This window comes from Pterocles gutturalis, unplaced genomic scaffold (assembly GCF_000699245.1).
Source record: "Pterocles gutturalis isolate BGI_N339 unplaced genomic scaffold, ASM69924v1 scaffold3140, whole genome shotgun sequence".
NCBI classification, from domain to species: domain Eukaryota; kingdom Metazoa; phylum Chordata; class Aves; order Pterocliformes; family Pteroclidae; genus Pterocles; species Pterocles gutturalis.
Genome location: NW_010145554.1, coordinates 1 through 16,693, shown reverse-complemented (window position 1 = coordinate 16,693; position 16,693 = coordinate 1). Strand labels below are relative to the sequence as shown.

Genomic DNA, 16,693 nt, shown 5'->3' with positions numbered 1-16,693 from the left:
TAATTTTATACTGATGAGACAGTTTTCTGCCCACACCAATAATAATTCCATCTTTGAGCAAGATCCCAATGTCATTTACCATGTATGTGATGAAACACAGCAAAATTGAAACTTTATGCCAATGTGCTCAAGCCATGGACCTGAAGGTGTACTGGGTTTGCATGGCAAGCTTTTGGTAAAGGGGAGGCTACATCCCCGGCTTCTGTAAGAAGCTGCTAAAAGCTTCCCTTATGTCCAATAGAGCCAATGCCAGCCAGCTCCAAGACAGACCCATGGCTCGCCAAGGCCAAGCCCATCAGTGATGGTGGCAGTGCCTCTAAGATAATGTATGTAAGAAAGAAAAAAATAAAAAAAAAGACTGCTGCAAAAACAGCAGCAGAGAGAGGAGTGAGATGTGGGAGAAACAACTCTGCAGAAACCAAGGTCGTGAAGAAGGAGGCGTCAGAGCAGAAGTTTCCCTGCGGCCCGTGGTGAAGATCACGGCGAGGCAGCTGTGCCCCTGCAGCCATGGGGAGTAACGGGGGAGCAGAGATACACCTGCAGCCCAGAGAGGACCCCACGCTGGTGGATTCCCAAAAAGAGATTGTGACCCCATGGGAAGCCCCAAGTCATTATGTCGAAACTTGTTCATTTGACTGTAAGACTTAAGTGTATATTCATTTGAGCAAGACAGATGAGCTAGCATGACTATCTTAGGACACTCAGAGAAACACTTGCATTCAGTTTAGTTTTTGACTGAGTACTCCAAACAGTGATCTCTCAATGGAGTTGTATACCAACAGTCAAACAGGCAGTGGAATGCCAATTTTAGAACTAATCCCAGATTCACAGAACAACTTAGTTTTGAAGGAACATCATGAGGTTATCTGTCTGGTCCATCTTGCTGCTCAAAGCAGGACCAATTTAGAGCAGGTTACTCAGAGTCTTGCCCAGCTGAGCTCTGAGTATCTCCCAAAAGAGAGATTCTAGAATCTCTCCAGGCAACCTGTTCTCATGTGCAATTGCTTTCACTGTAAAAAAAAAAAAAAAGCCAAACCCAAACAATCCCCCTACTCCCTCACATTTCTTATTATATAGTCCAACTTGCATTCATTGCCTCCTGTGCTACCACTGTGCACATCCAAGAAGCATCTACCTTCATCTTCTCTGTACATACATATCCATTAGGTAGTTGAAGACAACAATTCATATCTCCCTTTAACTATCTCAAAACCAAAAAATACACCTGTTCTCTCAGTGTCTCTTCACATACTACATGCTTCACCTCCCTTATCACCTTGATGGCTTTTTGCTGGAGAATATCTATGCAAGGTAGCATGTACCATCAGAAGTTAAGCAATTGTGCATATATCTGCAAAAGACATTTAGGTTCTGATGAATACCAGTTGTGGTGAATGCCAGCAATACATTTACATTGATCTTAGGCATTCTTAACAGATTTTATATCATTGACACACACTGCAATACAAAATAGAATAGAAAAAAGAGGTGCTGAATAGAAAAAAATATGTAATAAATTTCCTAAATATGAGAAAGTATCAAAGGAAGACATTTAGATTTACTTGGAAGTTGTAAATACTAGCCTTTGTATCCTCTGTGCATCTCTCAAGAAGTGATAACTCTCTACAGTGCTGAACGCTGTATAAACACTGAATGAAATTTCCGTGGTCCCAAAAATATAAGGCAAAAGACATTATGTGGACACAAAGAGAAGCCAAAGGACAACTCTTAGTAAACAATACTAATCAATCAGGCAGATGGCTCAGCACGTAGTACCTAACTGCCTTACTGACAATGTTCTTGTTGCATATTGCTTCCTAATACACATCATTCCTTCTCATTTGGAATGGTTTCCCCTAGTTTCTCCATTGTTCTGTTTGTAACAAATCTATTTAAACATACAGGCAAACAAAATGGTACAAAACTGTGAAAATTTATATGCTGAAGAATTTACGAGATTTAACACAGCATGTTATAAAGACACACAATAAATGGGATCAGACTGATGTCTACAGACACCATACACAGAACATTCTGCTGCATAGAACATGCACAGTGTAACAGTCAATGGCAGTGTGGTAGCTATTTTATCAGGTATAAATACATTTGCTCTCAATGCCTTATCTAATTTTCTTGTCTTCCCAAGCACAGCGTTTACATATATCTAAAATAAACCACACTTAAAGAAAAATTGTCCCCAAATCCACATATGCAACCTCCCCAGTCTAAATGATGGAAAGGAGAACACCCATAACTACATATACACTTCCCAAACAGTAACAAATGTACATAATAATTTACTAACATATGTCGAACAAAAATAGCATTCAACATCTCTCATTTCCTCTATAGAGATGGACCACTTCAGGCAATGATCAAAAACCAATAATACAGCCTCCACAGTATTCACTCTCCAAGAATTAAATACTACTACTGTTTCCAAGGTAATCTAATCCCAAATCTTTAAACATAAATTTTCACTGTTCCATTCACTCCACTGTTGCTTTCATGGCAGCTTTTTCACAGAGGCTCTTGAAATATCCCAGACCTCACAACCCACAGTCTGCTCAATATTTCAAAGAAAATTTATCCATCTGTTTGCATCTTCCTTATTCCCAATAACATACGATACACTACAACTACTTATGTATAACTAAGTATCAGAGAATTATGCTACAAAACAAGTTTGAGTACACAGATGTATATTTACACATACACACTCTACTATATATACTACCACCATTACCTCTAGCAAGTGCCAATTTTGAAGTAGTTCTTCTTTTAGTATAGGAGAGCTTCAGAGGAAAGTAGCACATAAAATCTCCATCTCTAGCCAAACTTTCAAAATCACATACAATTGTACTGACAGCATAAATTGAGTTAATTTTTTTTTTTTTAAAGGACAAGACAGGATCTTCAAACTACAGCCCTATTCAACTTTGGTTTGAGCTAATAAAATAATTTTGATAATTCTTCTGCTGAATTTGTGTTTTTCAACATGAATCTACAAGGGATAAAGCCTGTCTGTGATTCAACGTGGAAGGCCCCACTTCCTTTTGCTCATATGCAACTGCTCTGCTTTGGAAGCTTTATATAATTGGCTTCCCTGTATTCTTTCCTTTCCAATTATATCCCTCCCACTGAAACTTTGTTTAAATTTAATTTTCTTTCAATACACACCTTTTATAAAACAGAGGCAATAAAGTGGTGCTAAAAGACAGAGCAAGAAAGAGATGGAGGAATTACAATTAGATAAGAAGAGTATTTTAGGGACTCATTAGAATTGAGCCACACCAGGAAAAGCTTCATCATCTTTCTGGGAAAACGTGTTCATCCTTATCCAGTACGCCTAAGGAACCTTTAGAACTCACAATACACTTAACAGCACTGAGGGTCTACTTTATAGCAACACTATACCAAGGATGTTGCCAATGCACAAAATACTCCTGATACTCTAGAGAAGCAAGATAAGGAAGCAATACAAGAGTCTTACCAGGTAAGATCTGACTAGCCTCTAAGAACATACGTTAAAATGTCATGTCAGGGTAAGAAATCCTGTTAAGGATGTTAATCAGCCAGAGATCCCTGCCTTGAAAAGAAAGTACATTTTTGGGCTAGTTCCAAGGGGACTGTTTGTATTTAACAGAATTGCTGACATCTATAATCCATGTTGTGTAGATAACCCTTCTAATAGCAACACAACTTTATCTATTGATATGACAAAGATACAAGGAGAACACTACATGCTGAAATATGCACCTGTAGTCCCATTTTTTAATTATTTTTTAATAGAAAAGCTGACTTGTCTACATATTTAATTTTTTCCTCCTCTCTGCTTGTATTTCAATTTGATGATACATGTAGAATGAGACAGAGTTCAAGATCAGTGAAACCAAAACTTAACTGTCCTTCATATTAAAAGTTTTACTGATTACTGCCTAAAGAAGAAACCCCCTCCATTCATATTGCTGCTATGACTATAGAAAGTTAAATACAAGCACAGCGTTTTACTCTTGCAAACAACTTTATCCTGTCAAACAAAAGGTCATAGCTAAGACAACCAGAACAGATAAAGAGAAAACAAAGAAAAATGTCAAAGCCCCCAACAGATCACAAAACTATTTCTAATGTAAAATGTATCTTTAAAAATGACATCGCATGCTGTGGTCCTCTATAATACTATTGTTCCTACAGTTAACCCTTCTTGGGTTACACTGACTAGTAACTATGTCAGAAGGAAGATTACAGTTTTTAAAACTAAAATAATAGTTATTTTCTAAAAAGCACCTGTACATTAGATAGAATCTGCTGGGTCTCCCTATGATCTGTGAGCTTCTTTCTTCAAAGGAGGAGATGCAAACAACTTTTTCCAGCAGAGATTTAAGACTACCCTTATCATCATGCAGAAGCAAAATGCTTGTGAGGAGAAGAAATTTAGCTGTAAAGCCTTTCTTTTTCAGAATTCAGGTTCCACCGTCAGGGAAATCACTGATGCCCTGAGCATTAATGGACTCTGTCTTGTTCCTACAGCATGATCAGCCAGCATGTAACTGCTTCGTCGGTTGCTAGGGAGCAACCAGCTCATTACAAGGCATCATCCTCACCCTCCACAAGGATGCTGGCACATGCTTCCCATCTGGGGATACCACTGATTAAAGTAACGGCACTCAAGTGCCTGCCAGTCTTCAGTCTCCCGAGGTGGAGTGTGCCAATACAGCAGGTGCTAACTTTAGCTCTACCTTCAAGGTTTTGGGCTCTAGTCTCTGCGAGCCTGGCCAATGCAACGCAACACACAAAAGTCGGAACAGCCTTCCACAGCTACTGGCATGGATACCCCTTATTTTTAAAGGCCAAATCTTGACAAACATGTTCTTCTTGAAATCATGGCTTTTCTGGCTAGGGCAATGACTGCCACTACTCTAAAGCCTATGTTAGAGAAAAATTCAGTAAAAATGGAAAAAGGCTGAAAAAAAAAAAAAGAAAAAAAGAAAACTTCTTTTCAGTCAAGAACAGACCACAAGTTTTGGAGGCATTTACAGAAGACATATAGAAACCTAGTGATCTCCAAGCTGTATACATTAAATCCCCGGAATGGATGTCAGCCATGAACAATCTGGGTCACTTCAAAGTCTAAACATGCAACCTGAACGCATTTTTTTCATCTGTCTCATTAGCACTTAACAGATCTGTTCACAATAAGAGGGGAAAAAAAAAATCTGTCAAGAAATAAAAAAGCCATCCTGCTTCCATATGCCAGGAAATTTATTAACTAACAAACTATCTGCATTACACAGAGATGGTATCTAATGATTTTCATGTACCTGTCATATGTCAAACACCATCCAAGAATTCTTAGTGCTGGTGAATTAACAAGCACATATGGGAATACAGCTGTAGATATGCAGACACCTATACACTCAAATCCTTGGGCAACTTCAATATGCCTTTTTTTTTTTGAACAATTGCATAAAGAAACATAAAAAGGCATGAGGAGGAATGCAAATCGGGGTGATTCACTCACCAAATGCATGGAACATTAGCTCTATTTGAAGGGGACGCGTAAACACAAAAAGTGTCAACTTTCCCTCTTACCTGAAGTTAAGATGTAATTGTTAAAAACTTAAGAAGACCAAGATACAAAAATGCTCACCACTAATATATGAAACAATGTCATGGAAACTCATGTATCATTAAATGCATTTTAAAATAACCAATTAGTTTGAAACACAAATATGTACCCAATTCCTTACCTGTCTCAACAATTTCTCAACAGCTGACATTACCATGAGCCCTCTCCACACAACCGGGGCAGTCTCTTCTATCAAGAAACCCATAGACATGCTGAAACAACAAAGCAAAAACTTCAGCTTTCCAGCACAATACCACATGCATCTGTAAAGAAGCTTGATATAAATTAAAACATATGCTCACCATGCAATTCCATAGTTCTTAAGGGGCCTCATTAGATTTTCTAAAACAGAAGAAAACAAGGGGGTTTTTTGGGAGGGGAAGTTGGTTTTGGTTTTAGTTTTTTTTAAAGAAAAAAGCCTACACAATTTTTTTCCTTTTAAGAGCAGTTTTCCCTCTCTGTTAAAAGCATTTGTCTATTTTTCCCTGTCATTCCTTCCATATATGCACACCTTTATCTATTCTACCCAAGAACCTGGCCCGACTTTTTCTTAGGCTGTTACATTTTACTGATACTATTAATCTTTTGCCAGAATAACAATGCATGTGCCCATAACATAACATTACATTAATTTGTGCTGCTGAAACCAAGACTTTATATATTTGTATGAAATACCCATGCTACAAGGTACAAATCCCCTGATAGGCAGCCTTCTACTTCTGCAAGACTTTGCTAAATATTGAGTCATTTATATCAGAACAAAATCGAAGCCGTACGACATGATGGGATTTTTTTTTTTTAAACTACACTGTTTACTGATCTCATCAATCAGAGGATTGTTCCCATTAACACACCAGTGTTTTGGGGAATGCTTCTCCTTGTATTAAGTCTGCTTTGGAACCCCAGAGGAGAGGTACCAAGTAAAGCCACTCCTAAACTACATGTTGTCAACAGCTCTGGGTAAGAAGTCCTGGATTTCTTCAGAATGGCAGAAGTCTGCAGGACTTCTAAAATTTCTGTAAGAACAGAAGATGTTTATTTCACCATTGGAGAGGTAATGTCCTTGTCATGTTCCATATTCCTATGCTTTCCAGTGGGGAAAAAAAAAAAAGAAAAAAAAAAGGGAGGGGGAAATGTTGTAACTGTTCTGCTGTGTTCTGCTGGCAAAGGAGCAAGCAAGCAGAAAGTAAACAAAAAACTACTGCATTCAAAACAAAACCCCGCAAAAGCCAAAAACTCCTCTTTATAGTCTCTGCCATCTAAATCCACACCTCATTTCAAAATAGTACACACAAGCACAAAACAAAAGGAATTTTATTTGTTCTAGCTGGTTTATTTTAAGAGCATGCACAGGCAGGAATCAGCAGAAAACAAAAAGAATACTGTAAGCTATAAAAAATATATTATAATACATATTTTGACAGAAACCTTGATGCACCTGAAGTAAAATATAGATAGATAGTAAAATAAAAACAATGTGAATATAATGCAGTGCATTCAAAGCTGAACTCCAAATTCAGACAAAATAACACCCAAGAGCACGCAAATTAAACAGCTAAACTCTACAGATGAAAGCTTTCAAGCAATCAAGTGGGCACCCAAGCTATGTAATTTTGTAGAAATATGGCTGAAAATAAATTGGATACAGTTTTTCCTACCCACAGTGTTTTGGTTTACAAATCAAAAGGAACAAAATAGGAAGCTAAACAAATCACTTGCATGACTACTGCATTCAGGAACGAGTATGGAACTGCTACTGGAAAAGAGATGGGCTACATCAGTATAATACAACAATGAACCACCACAAGTTATAATACTGCTAGCAGTCTTGAGAAAAATGACTACATATTTACTTATGAGAGCGTTTTAAAAAAAAAAAAGACACAGGAAAAAAGTATTTGCAACTGCATGTATCATCAGATTCAAGGTCTGCTTCATTTTCACCGGGAAACAGGAATGATTTTAAGGAAAAGAAAAAAAAAAAAAAAAAGAAAACAAAAAGGGGAGGCCAATCCTTGACCACTCAGCACATGAGGACCAGAAACCGGAGGGTAAGAAGAATGGAAAAGAGGCATTTATTCTAAGAAAGCTCACCAAAATTCCATGACACTTCTTGGTTCAATCGAAGTGCTCTGGAGTATGCCAGTCAACTATCCAGAGACTAATACCTCAACATCCACTACCTGCATGGACAGTTTCTTCTGTATAGAGCCCAGGTAGACATACTAATCTCACAGAACTGACGCACGTCTCCTTCACTTCAGTGGCTAGAACAGGAGAGTTGCTGTGAAAGTACATGAGCACTGACCTACAGAGTAGCCAAAGGGGCCTCTCTGTTGTTAAACATGTGCACTGTTTTATTTCTCAACAGTAGAGTTTCGTTTTATGAAAACTGGATCTTATTTTCTTTGGTTAACAAGGACTATAAACTGCTCTGAGCAGCAAGACTTAATCAAATTTATACAATGCACAAGAACAATTCACAACCTGCTGTATATTCTGGCTATAATGTTCTACATGTTCTCAGAGAAACACAAAATACTGCAGAGCACCCCACTGTTTGCCTACTGCTAAAAAGCTTTCTTAAGACGATCTCAAATCTAAAGTGCTTCAGTGGGCTCTGGTAATCACCCTTGTCTCATCAAAAGCAACAGTCATTCCTCCTCCTTCGCCCAGGGTCTCCTGAAGATTTTCCAAAACAAAACATGTAAAGAAGATTTAGCTTAATGAGATCTTAGTAACATCTCTAATTCCCATTGCTTTCAGAATAGAGTTAACACTTCCTTCTCTGTTATCAGATGCCTACCATATAGTTCCAAAAATCCAAGAAAACACACAAAACAGATTTCTTAAAATTGCAACACACAGCAATCCTGTGCTACCTATATTGAGATCAATAAAGCAGCCTTGTTTACAACTTTTCAGTAAGCTTAATGGCCCTAAATAAAAGGGTGCTGTGTTTTCTCTGAACATAAAACATCAGACCAATAAGATCAGAGCACCAATTAAACGCCAATAAAATGCACTTTCTGGTAGGACATCAGTAAAGCACTGGAAAAAGTAAACACATGCAAATTCATGACAGCATTGCAGCAGACTGCTGATTAAGAAAGCTCTAGGACTCATCTGAAGGCTGGATTGTTACTCATATAGGGACAAATCATGTTGAAGTCATTAAGATGGATCTCCTGCATTTCATAATTTTTGTTTTTATTTTTTTTAGCATTTTTCCCGCAGAAAAATCAAGACTTGCAGACTATCCTGACAAGTTAACCAAGTTACTCCATTTTTTTTGTCCAGACAGCCTGACATTGCTATTCAGTGGTAGTCATAGGTTAGAGCAGCAAAAAAACATAACCAAGAATGAGATGAAAACACTGGAAGCTCAGAGTTTCCTCCCTTTTAAAGATTACCTACTGTAATCGGCTATTTTTGGAACTTGCCACCATAATGGAAGATCTGAAACCTCCTAGAATGACAACTAATTATTTCACTTAATGTTTGTCTTCAAAAAAAATCTTAATAGTGGAAGTCACCTGTGTTCTACCTGCATTTTGGTCATTGAGCGGGAAGGTGGTGCTTTAAGTTTTTCCAAGATGGGATGTCAATAACTAAATCTACCAAAAAGCAGAACAATTGTACAATTTTCCAGTTTAAAACAGCCTATTGACCTTTGCATGCAGATTTCCAAATGTTTCCAAAGACACTACCAAATGCAGAAGTGTTTGCCAGCACAGACACCACTGCAAGCTCTGGGCTATGCTCTGAATGCACCCATTTGCTGCTTCTTAATTTTTATACAAGTCCCATTTCTGTAATACCTATGCACACAAAAGGAACATTTTTACCTAACAATATGCTTCTGAGGTGGGGAATTACCTAGTGTGACAGATGAGGGAATCAAGGCCTGGACTGTGAAACTTGCTCTAGGTCATTCAAGAATCCTGCGTATTTGGAGATCTATACCATGTTCCCCCAAGGTCTGATGCTCTAACAGAGCCATGGCTCCACTTACAGCACCTCCAGTGTTGGAAAGCATGTAATGCACAACTGATAAACATCTAGGACAGCTAAACAGTTTAGGTGCATTGCTGAAGTTACATATTTTCCCTTGAAACTCCCAAATAGATCTGAAGGAATTAAAAGTTTTAAAAAGCAGACTGAGGCACAAACAGTGTACAACAGGACAAACTATAGAAAGTTACATTACATGTTATCTATAACACCTAAGCCTCCAAATAACATTTCAGCATCTCATGTTTAAGCACTAAAACAGCAGCTTTACAAGTGTATTTCTGAATAGCTCATAAGTTTAAGTATTCCTTCATCTTCCATAGTATACTACTTAAGTAAAACCCATACTGTAACTCTCCTGCATATATTTATCAAAATTTGAGCAAGTTGATATTTCTTCATCGTTTATCCGAAAGCTGCTGTTTGCACAACTCATCATTAGCTGAGGCTTTCATGACAAACTGCTGTTTTCCACCTCCTCACATCTCAGTGATGTCTCACTGCCTGAAACACAGAATACACATGGTACAACAAAAAACACTGCCACCGTGCTAACCAGAGAGAGACACTGCAGAATAGTCTGTGGATTCCAGTACATTTAACAAGATCAGCTGAGACAAATTCAATTAATGTGTCATACATACAGACAAGATGAAACGGATTTTCAGCATGGTCACTTGTAAAATCTCAAAAATTTTTGCATCATCCGGTTTTTAATTGTGTACAATTTCATGCTGCAGTGGCTGCAGAATACCTATCACAATCTAAGTGAGGACTCCAACTTACACAGCACTTTCAGTAAATCAGTCATATGGCTGTTGCTATGCAGAAGTATAATGAACTTATTTGCTGTTTATTTTGAAAGTCGCCTCTCAAGAACAACGTTCTGTAATGGGAGGATCCAGGTTCCAGTCAAGGACACAAAGATTTCTGACTGCACAGACTTGAACATAAAGATTTCCAACAACAGGAGGAGGAAAGAAGGAATGGGGCAAAAGAAGGAAGGGGACATAGGACAGAAAGAGTAACAAAAAGGCTGGGCTTTACTTGTGTAAATATAGATGTCTCCTGCCACTCTGGATGCCTTAGGGAGCTGAGATTTGTACAAGGCTAGCAGATTTGATAGAGGGCATAGGGGAGAGCCATACCTTCTGAAAAGACAGCTACAGTCCATACTCCAGCGTGCTTAAAGCAGCGCTAGTTTCCTAAGCAAAGGCAAGTAAATTCCACCCACAATGCAGTAAAGGGAAAAGAAATGCAGTGGAGGAGAGGGGGGCAAATAGTGGCAGGGCCTGGGGCATCCTGCAATAAAACACAGAGACACCAACCTGTATCAGAGGGGGGAAGGATGCTGTCACCAAGGAAGGTTAGTCAGAGTCACAAATTTTAAATCATTGTTTTAACTGTAATCGTTGTTTTTAACTGCTTATACCAGAAGCCCAGAATATTCTATGGCAAGTGACAGACTAATTGAGACTTCAAGCTTGATTTCACACTGTGTTATAAGCTTATTTGCAGGACTGCCCCAGAAGAACTGCAATTTGTATTTTAAGCTTGAAGAGCTCCACGCAAGGAAGGCTGCACTTCCCATTACAGCCCGCACTAACAGTGTTATCTAACCATGAGGATATCACAAACACTTAAACCAAAGCTAACTAGCAATGAGACTCAAAGAGCATTATTCAACACTCACAGTTCAACTTTAAGGAACAAATGCATAAAGAAAAAGATTTGCTTCTCATATTTAGCCAATCTACCAAACCCATTACCTGCCTAGGTTTTCCATTTTTTTTTTCCTCCCGATAGACCGCAGAGGAAGCAAAGCTCTGTAAAAGCTTTTCCATTAACAGAACTGTTCTGCAGATATGACATCATCAGTCCTACCTAAAAGCAAAAGAACTAATTTCTTGCTATACTTCAAAAGCAAGTCTGGCACAAGTAAACAGCACAGTGATTTACTCCTACCTTTGTTACATTTTAAAGAACTTCTGACTTGTTAGGTTTGGAATAAAAACACAGGACTAGTTTTAGGTATCTTGCCATTACCTTCCATCATAAACATCTTGCCTACAATCACTAAAATAACCCACATTTTGAAAAGCCCTCAGAACCCCATGGAGACAAAAAAAGTTTATTTATAGTGGATCAAGAGCTTTATTAGACAAATTTGGGTGGGTTCTTTTAGTTCATTATACCCACAAGGAATGAAATAGACTAATATTCAGTTCAAGACTTCTGTCTGGACACACAGAACCTCTGGGAAGGCTCATGTTACCTGAAGCACTGACCTGCTTCTGTGAGAGGGGTATTGCCCACATCAGTCACATTACAGCACGTAACAGAGAAACAAGCATTAAATCAGAACAGGGAGAAGTAGGAACCCAAGGGGCAGACATTCCCTATGCATTACCTTCTATTCAAGATCCAACTTCAAAAAACATTCCAGTTAACTAGGGACTTCCATTACTCCGAAAGCAAAGCTGTGGAACTCGATACATTTGAGTTGTTTCAGGCTTTTTAGGTTAAATTGTAATCAAGACCCAAAAAAAGAAATGTAGGTGAAAAGGAAGAAAAAAAAATATTCAAAGGATTATCTATAATTAAAACAAAAAAGCTCCCAGACCCTGACGATGTAGGTGAAAACTACAGTAAACTTGGTGATTCTCCACTTAAAAATACTATTTCACCACTTGTAAAGAGAAGTTCTATGTACTTTACAAGATTATGACCATCAACTAAAGCAAAGGAAGGAGATGCTAGCTTTACAACTCCTGGTGTCACTTTTAGCCTCTGGTCAATATAGGGAAGAGATTAAAATACATTTTTTATATTTTTGATGTATTCAGCTTCATTTCTTTATCCTTAAGATACACTCAATTGTACTGTAGAGAAGGGGAAGGAAAGAGGGAAAATACAGCAAGAAACACACTGAGAAAAAAACATCAAAGTGAAATTGCAAGATAAAAATGTTGAGAAAATTTACAATTAGTTACAGTTCTTTACTTTTACATCTAGCAGAGAAGAGGGATGGAAACATTTGTTCCTCTGACACAAGCAAAAAGGTAAATGTGTTCAGTATACAAACAAAATGATGAATCATTTCTTTTGTTTATGTATGTACAATGAAATCTGTATCCATCATGTTACTATAGTAAAACCATCTTGCAATTTAATTCCAATTTGTACAGAAGTTGAACCAGACAAACCACTTGTATCTCTAAGAGTAAACTTTATAATGTAATGAATATTTACTAGCCATAATCCATATCAAAACATTTATAATTACTGCACTGCAGGATTAACAACATGAAGAGTAATAAACTTCCACTTTCAAGTACTTGAAACATATTTTTTCTACTTACAGTGTTTCAGTAATTTATATTGCAATAGCATTTAGTAAAATCTGACTTGCCTTTTACCCAAAAAGAAACTGCTCTCTGTAAAATATTTAATTACTACACTACATTTCTCAACTCACACTTTTTAACCTTTTTTTTGTAAGTATGAATTGATCTATTATGAAGAATGAAGTTTTAGTAAATTGTCTAGAGGCTTTCTATTTTTTAAACAGCAGCTAACAACTGCATGCCTGTAAATAATTCCTTGCAGAGTTGGGTATCCTCCAGCTCCTTTCCACTCCAAGTAAAGGCCATCAATTTCTTCCACAAAAAATAGCTGAGTTAATCCAGTTTGAGGTTAAATCTTACAGACTTGAGAGCAATAGTCAAGGTCCCGAATAGAATATTTAACGCTTAAGTATTCTTCTCATTTTCAACTACCTCATCACACATGAAAGAGCTCCCAAAACATAAACTGCAACTAATTACAACATTCTGAACTATTATTTTGACTTGTGTAAGACACATGGGACTACTCCAGATATCCAAATAAACTGGGATAAGACATCCAAAGTAAAACACAGGGTTTAATTTCAGACTTATTTCAAAACAGAATCAGTAAAGCATAACATTAGTCTATACAAAATCTAAAAATCACTTGTTCACAAATTAATAGGTAACAGCAGTAGCAAACTATGACTTTTTTGAAAGAATCAAATTTAGTTTTTATTTAAAATAACTGGGACACAGTTTCACTGGTAAAGCATGACAAAGACAACTTTGAGAATACAAGATGTGTCTTTAAAATTAAACACTTATGTATGATCAAGAAACTTCTTCATGGTTTCCTCAATAACTACCCTACCAATGAGCCAAATATCCTTAAACAGTCACTGCAAATTATATTTTAAATTATTACTTTCTGTTACAAGATTCTGCTGTCAGACTAAAGAGCAGCAGACATGGAAATGTGTCCCAGTGAAAAAGATGCAAGTGTCCATTTCTGACTTTAGAATTTTATCAGTAATTTCATTTCTATAGCTCGTGCAATAGTATTAGATTCAATGGAGCCAGGCACAACTACTGCTAACTTTCTCTCAGAAATTACTTTTTATTCCAAATTTTGAAAACAGATGCCCATTAGTCATCTTTTAAACATACTATTTTATTAAGAAATAAAAAAGATGATAAATATGAGGATATCATAATATGACAATGAAGCTTTGAAATATTAAATATAATAAAAACAAAAAAGCGATAAATATGAGGATATCATAATATGACAACGAAGCTTTGAAATATTAAATAATAAAAACAAAAAAGTCCACCAAAACCTTCATAATAATTTAAATTAAGTGAAGAAATGTTATTTTTATCTGTCAAAATAAACCTTCATAATAATTTAAATTAAGTGAATAAATGTTATTTTTATCTGGCAAAAAAGCAATATCTTTTTGGCAATATAATAGCTTTTACTCTCTGCCAACTAATTTAAGTGGCAGATTTAAGAAAAAGGAAAAAATGAAATTATGAAGTTCACTAAGCCAGAAAACAGCTTTTAAGTAAATTATTTGGGGAAAGAAGAGAATATTACTTGTGTTATAAGCATTGCCCTGTTGTATATATTGTAGCTAATGTTAACATTTACTCCATAGTTAGATAACCCTCTGTTAGCTAATTATATTCAGTTGTGAACTTAGCCAATATTTCCCTGACCATTTAAAGTATTTTGAATGACACCCTATTAAATGTTAGGAGATTTTCCAATGTACTACAGTTTTCAAAATTAAATTAATGGAGTATCTTCCATTTATAAAGACTCTCTCCTCACTACAAACTCCTAATTCATTTTGAACACTTGAATTATAGTCTAACTGTAATAATTTCTATTCATAAGTAATAATTGCTGTACAGATTTATTCTGTATAGTATCAGGCAACCCTAATCCCTTTTCAACTGCTACATGTGAGAAAAGAATTAGAAATCAAAGGGTGCTCAGAACCTCCCAGGATTATTCTATAGATTCAGTAATCAAGGATAATGTTACTCACCATTTTCAAATTCAAGCCTCACACTGAAGACAGGAATAGACTTTAAACAAACTTTATTGCTATGCTATTAAAAAAAATAAAGTTTTTAACTGACTTACTGATTGTTATGTATACAAGATTCAGTAATCAAGGATAATGTTACTCATCATTTTCAAATTCAAGCCTCACGTTGAAGACAGCAATAGACTTTAAACATAAACTTTATTGCTATGCTATTAAAAAATAAAGTTTTTAATTGACTTACTGATTGTTATGTATACTTTGTTAATGCACATGTTTCAGCACTACCTGGGTTTGCTCAATTACTGCAAAAAAAATTATTTGTTCAGGTTTTATGTTTTATTCTTGAACATGTAGTAAGAAATTGGAAAATAACACTAAACCTCATTATACCAAAATACTATGGTCATACATATTTCCATACCTATAGACATATATACACACACCATATATGACGGATTACTTCCTTGAAAGCTTATCCTACCTGTCACTCATTAAAGAAATCCTCGAAGTTCACAATTAAAGCTTCCTATGCCCTTCAAATTCTTGTTTTCACAGCCAAACCATCTTAATATCAGCTATTTTCCCCGCACCTTCATTGTTGATACTCTACAGCTTCATCAACTCAAGAGTTAAAAGCACACAGAGAAGTGAACAAAAGTCCTGAAATACAAATTCTGTCCTGTTGTCATTCACACTGAATTACTATGTGAGTTTCTCTGTAGACTTGGGTAATGTGTCAAGCTTTTGAAATACACAAATTTATTTTCTGTCAGTTAAAAAATAAGATATGTTCTTAAATCCTTATAATATTTGCTTCTATGTTCCACACAGTAGAAAGAATACATTTTAGCGACCAAAATGTTCATGCTTACAAGTCAACAGCAGCAATTTCAATTCAGAGAAATCCTCCAATTTCCTTCTATCACATTGAATTCCATATTTTTAACAACACTCAAAACATGTTAAGACAAAAGCTTACAACAAATTCTCAGCTGTATACCCAAAATGTCTACAGTCACTGAAATTTATATATAAACAAAATTGAGCTGCCCTGGTATCTGACTTAACATACTCTTAAGTTCTTGCATTTCTAGCAATTTATTTTGCATGACCATATGAAAGACTGGGCAACTTGCTTCTTATTTGTGGCTAATGACAAGGATTTAAATTTTATATGGATTGATAAAATATATGGCAAAATGTATAAGAAATTCAAACTTATCTAATCAATTTTGCAGGCAGTAAAGAAATAAAAAAATGGAGAATCAAATTTTTAACTGATCTCCTTTGGAAAGGAAAAAGTCAACGTTACACAAAAAGGAAAAGAGATTTGAAGAACACCACAACATAGTCCCTTTTGTGTTCATATTGCACAATGCATTTCCAATGCAAAATGCATAGCAAAAAAAATCTGTTATGGGGAAACACAGCCTTCATTACGTATATCCTCAATGGGGTACAAAGTACAAAAGGCAAGAATACTTCAATTTGTATCAGGAAGTCAGACTCTATTGATGATACATGAGAGGGCTTAGTTATTGATTTATTACACAACAAAATTAGTGTTTGACTTAAAAAAATTAAAGAGAAACCCAACAAATAAAATCAAGTACTGTCCTTCTCTCTTACAAATTAATCTAAATAGAGTCTGTATTTGT

General features: G+C 36.2%; 1 protein-coding gene across 1 annotated transcript in view; it reads right to left on the bottom strand.

Moving 5' to 3' along the window:
- NUBPL (nucleotide binding protein-like) overlaps window positions 1–5,971 on the bottom strand; it is a gene marked incomplete at both ends in the record, with an annotated part of 41,722 nt that extends 35,751 nt beyond the window's left edge. Inside the window, 2 exons of the mRNA XM_010085403.1 lie at window positions 5,751–5,841; window positions 5,932–5,971. Of these exons, the coding sequence (XP_010083705.1) occupies window positions 5,751–5,841; window positions 5,932–5,971 (131 nt within the window). The remainder of the gene's footprint in view (window positions 1–5,750; window positions 5,842–5,931) is intronic.
- Window positions 5,972–16,693: the final 10,722 nt, after the last annotated feature.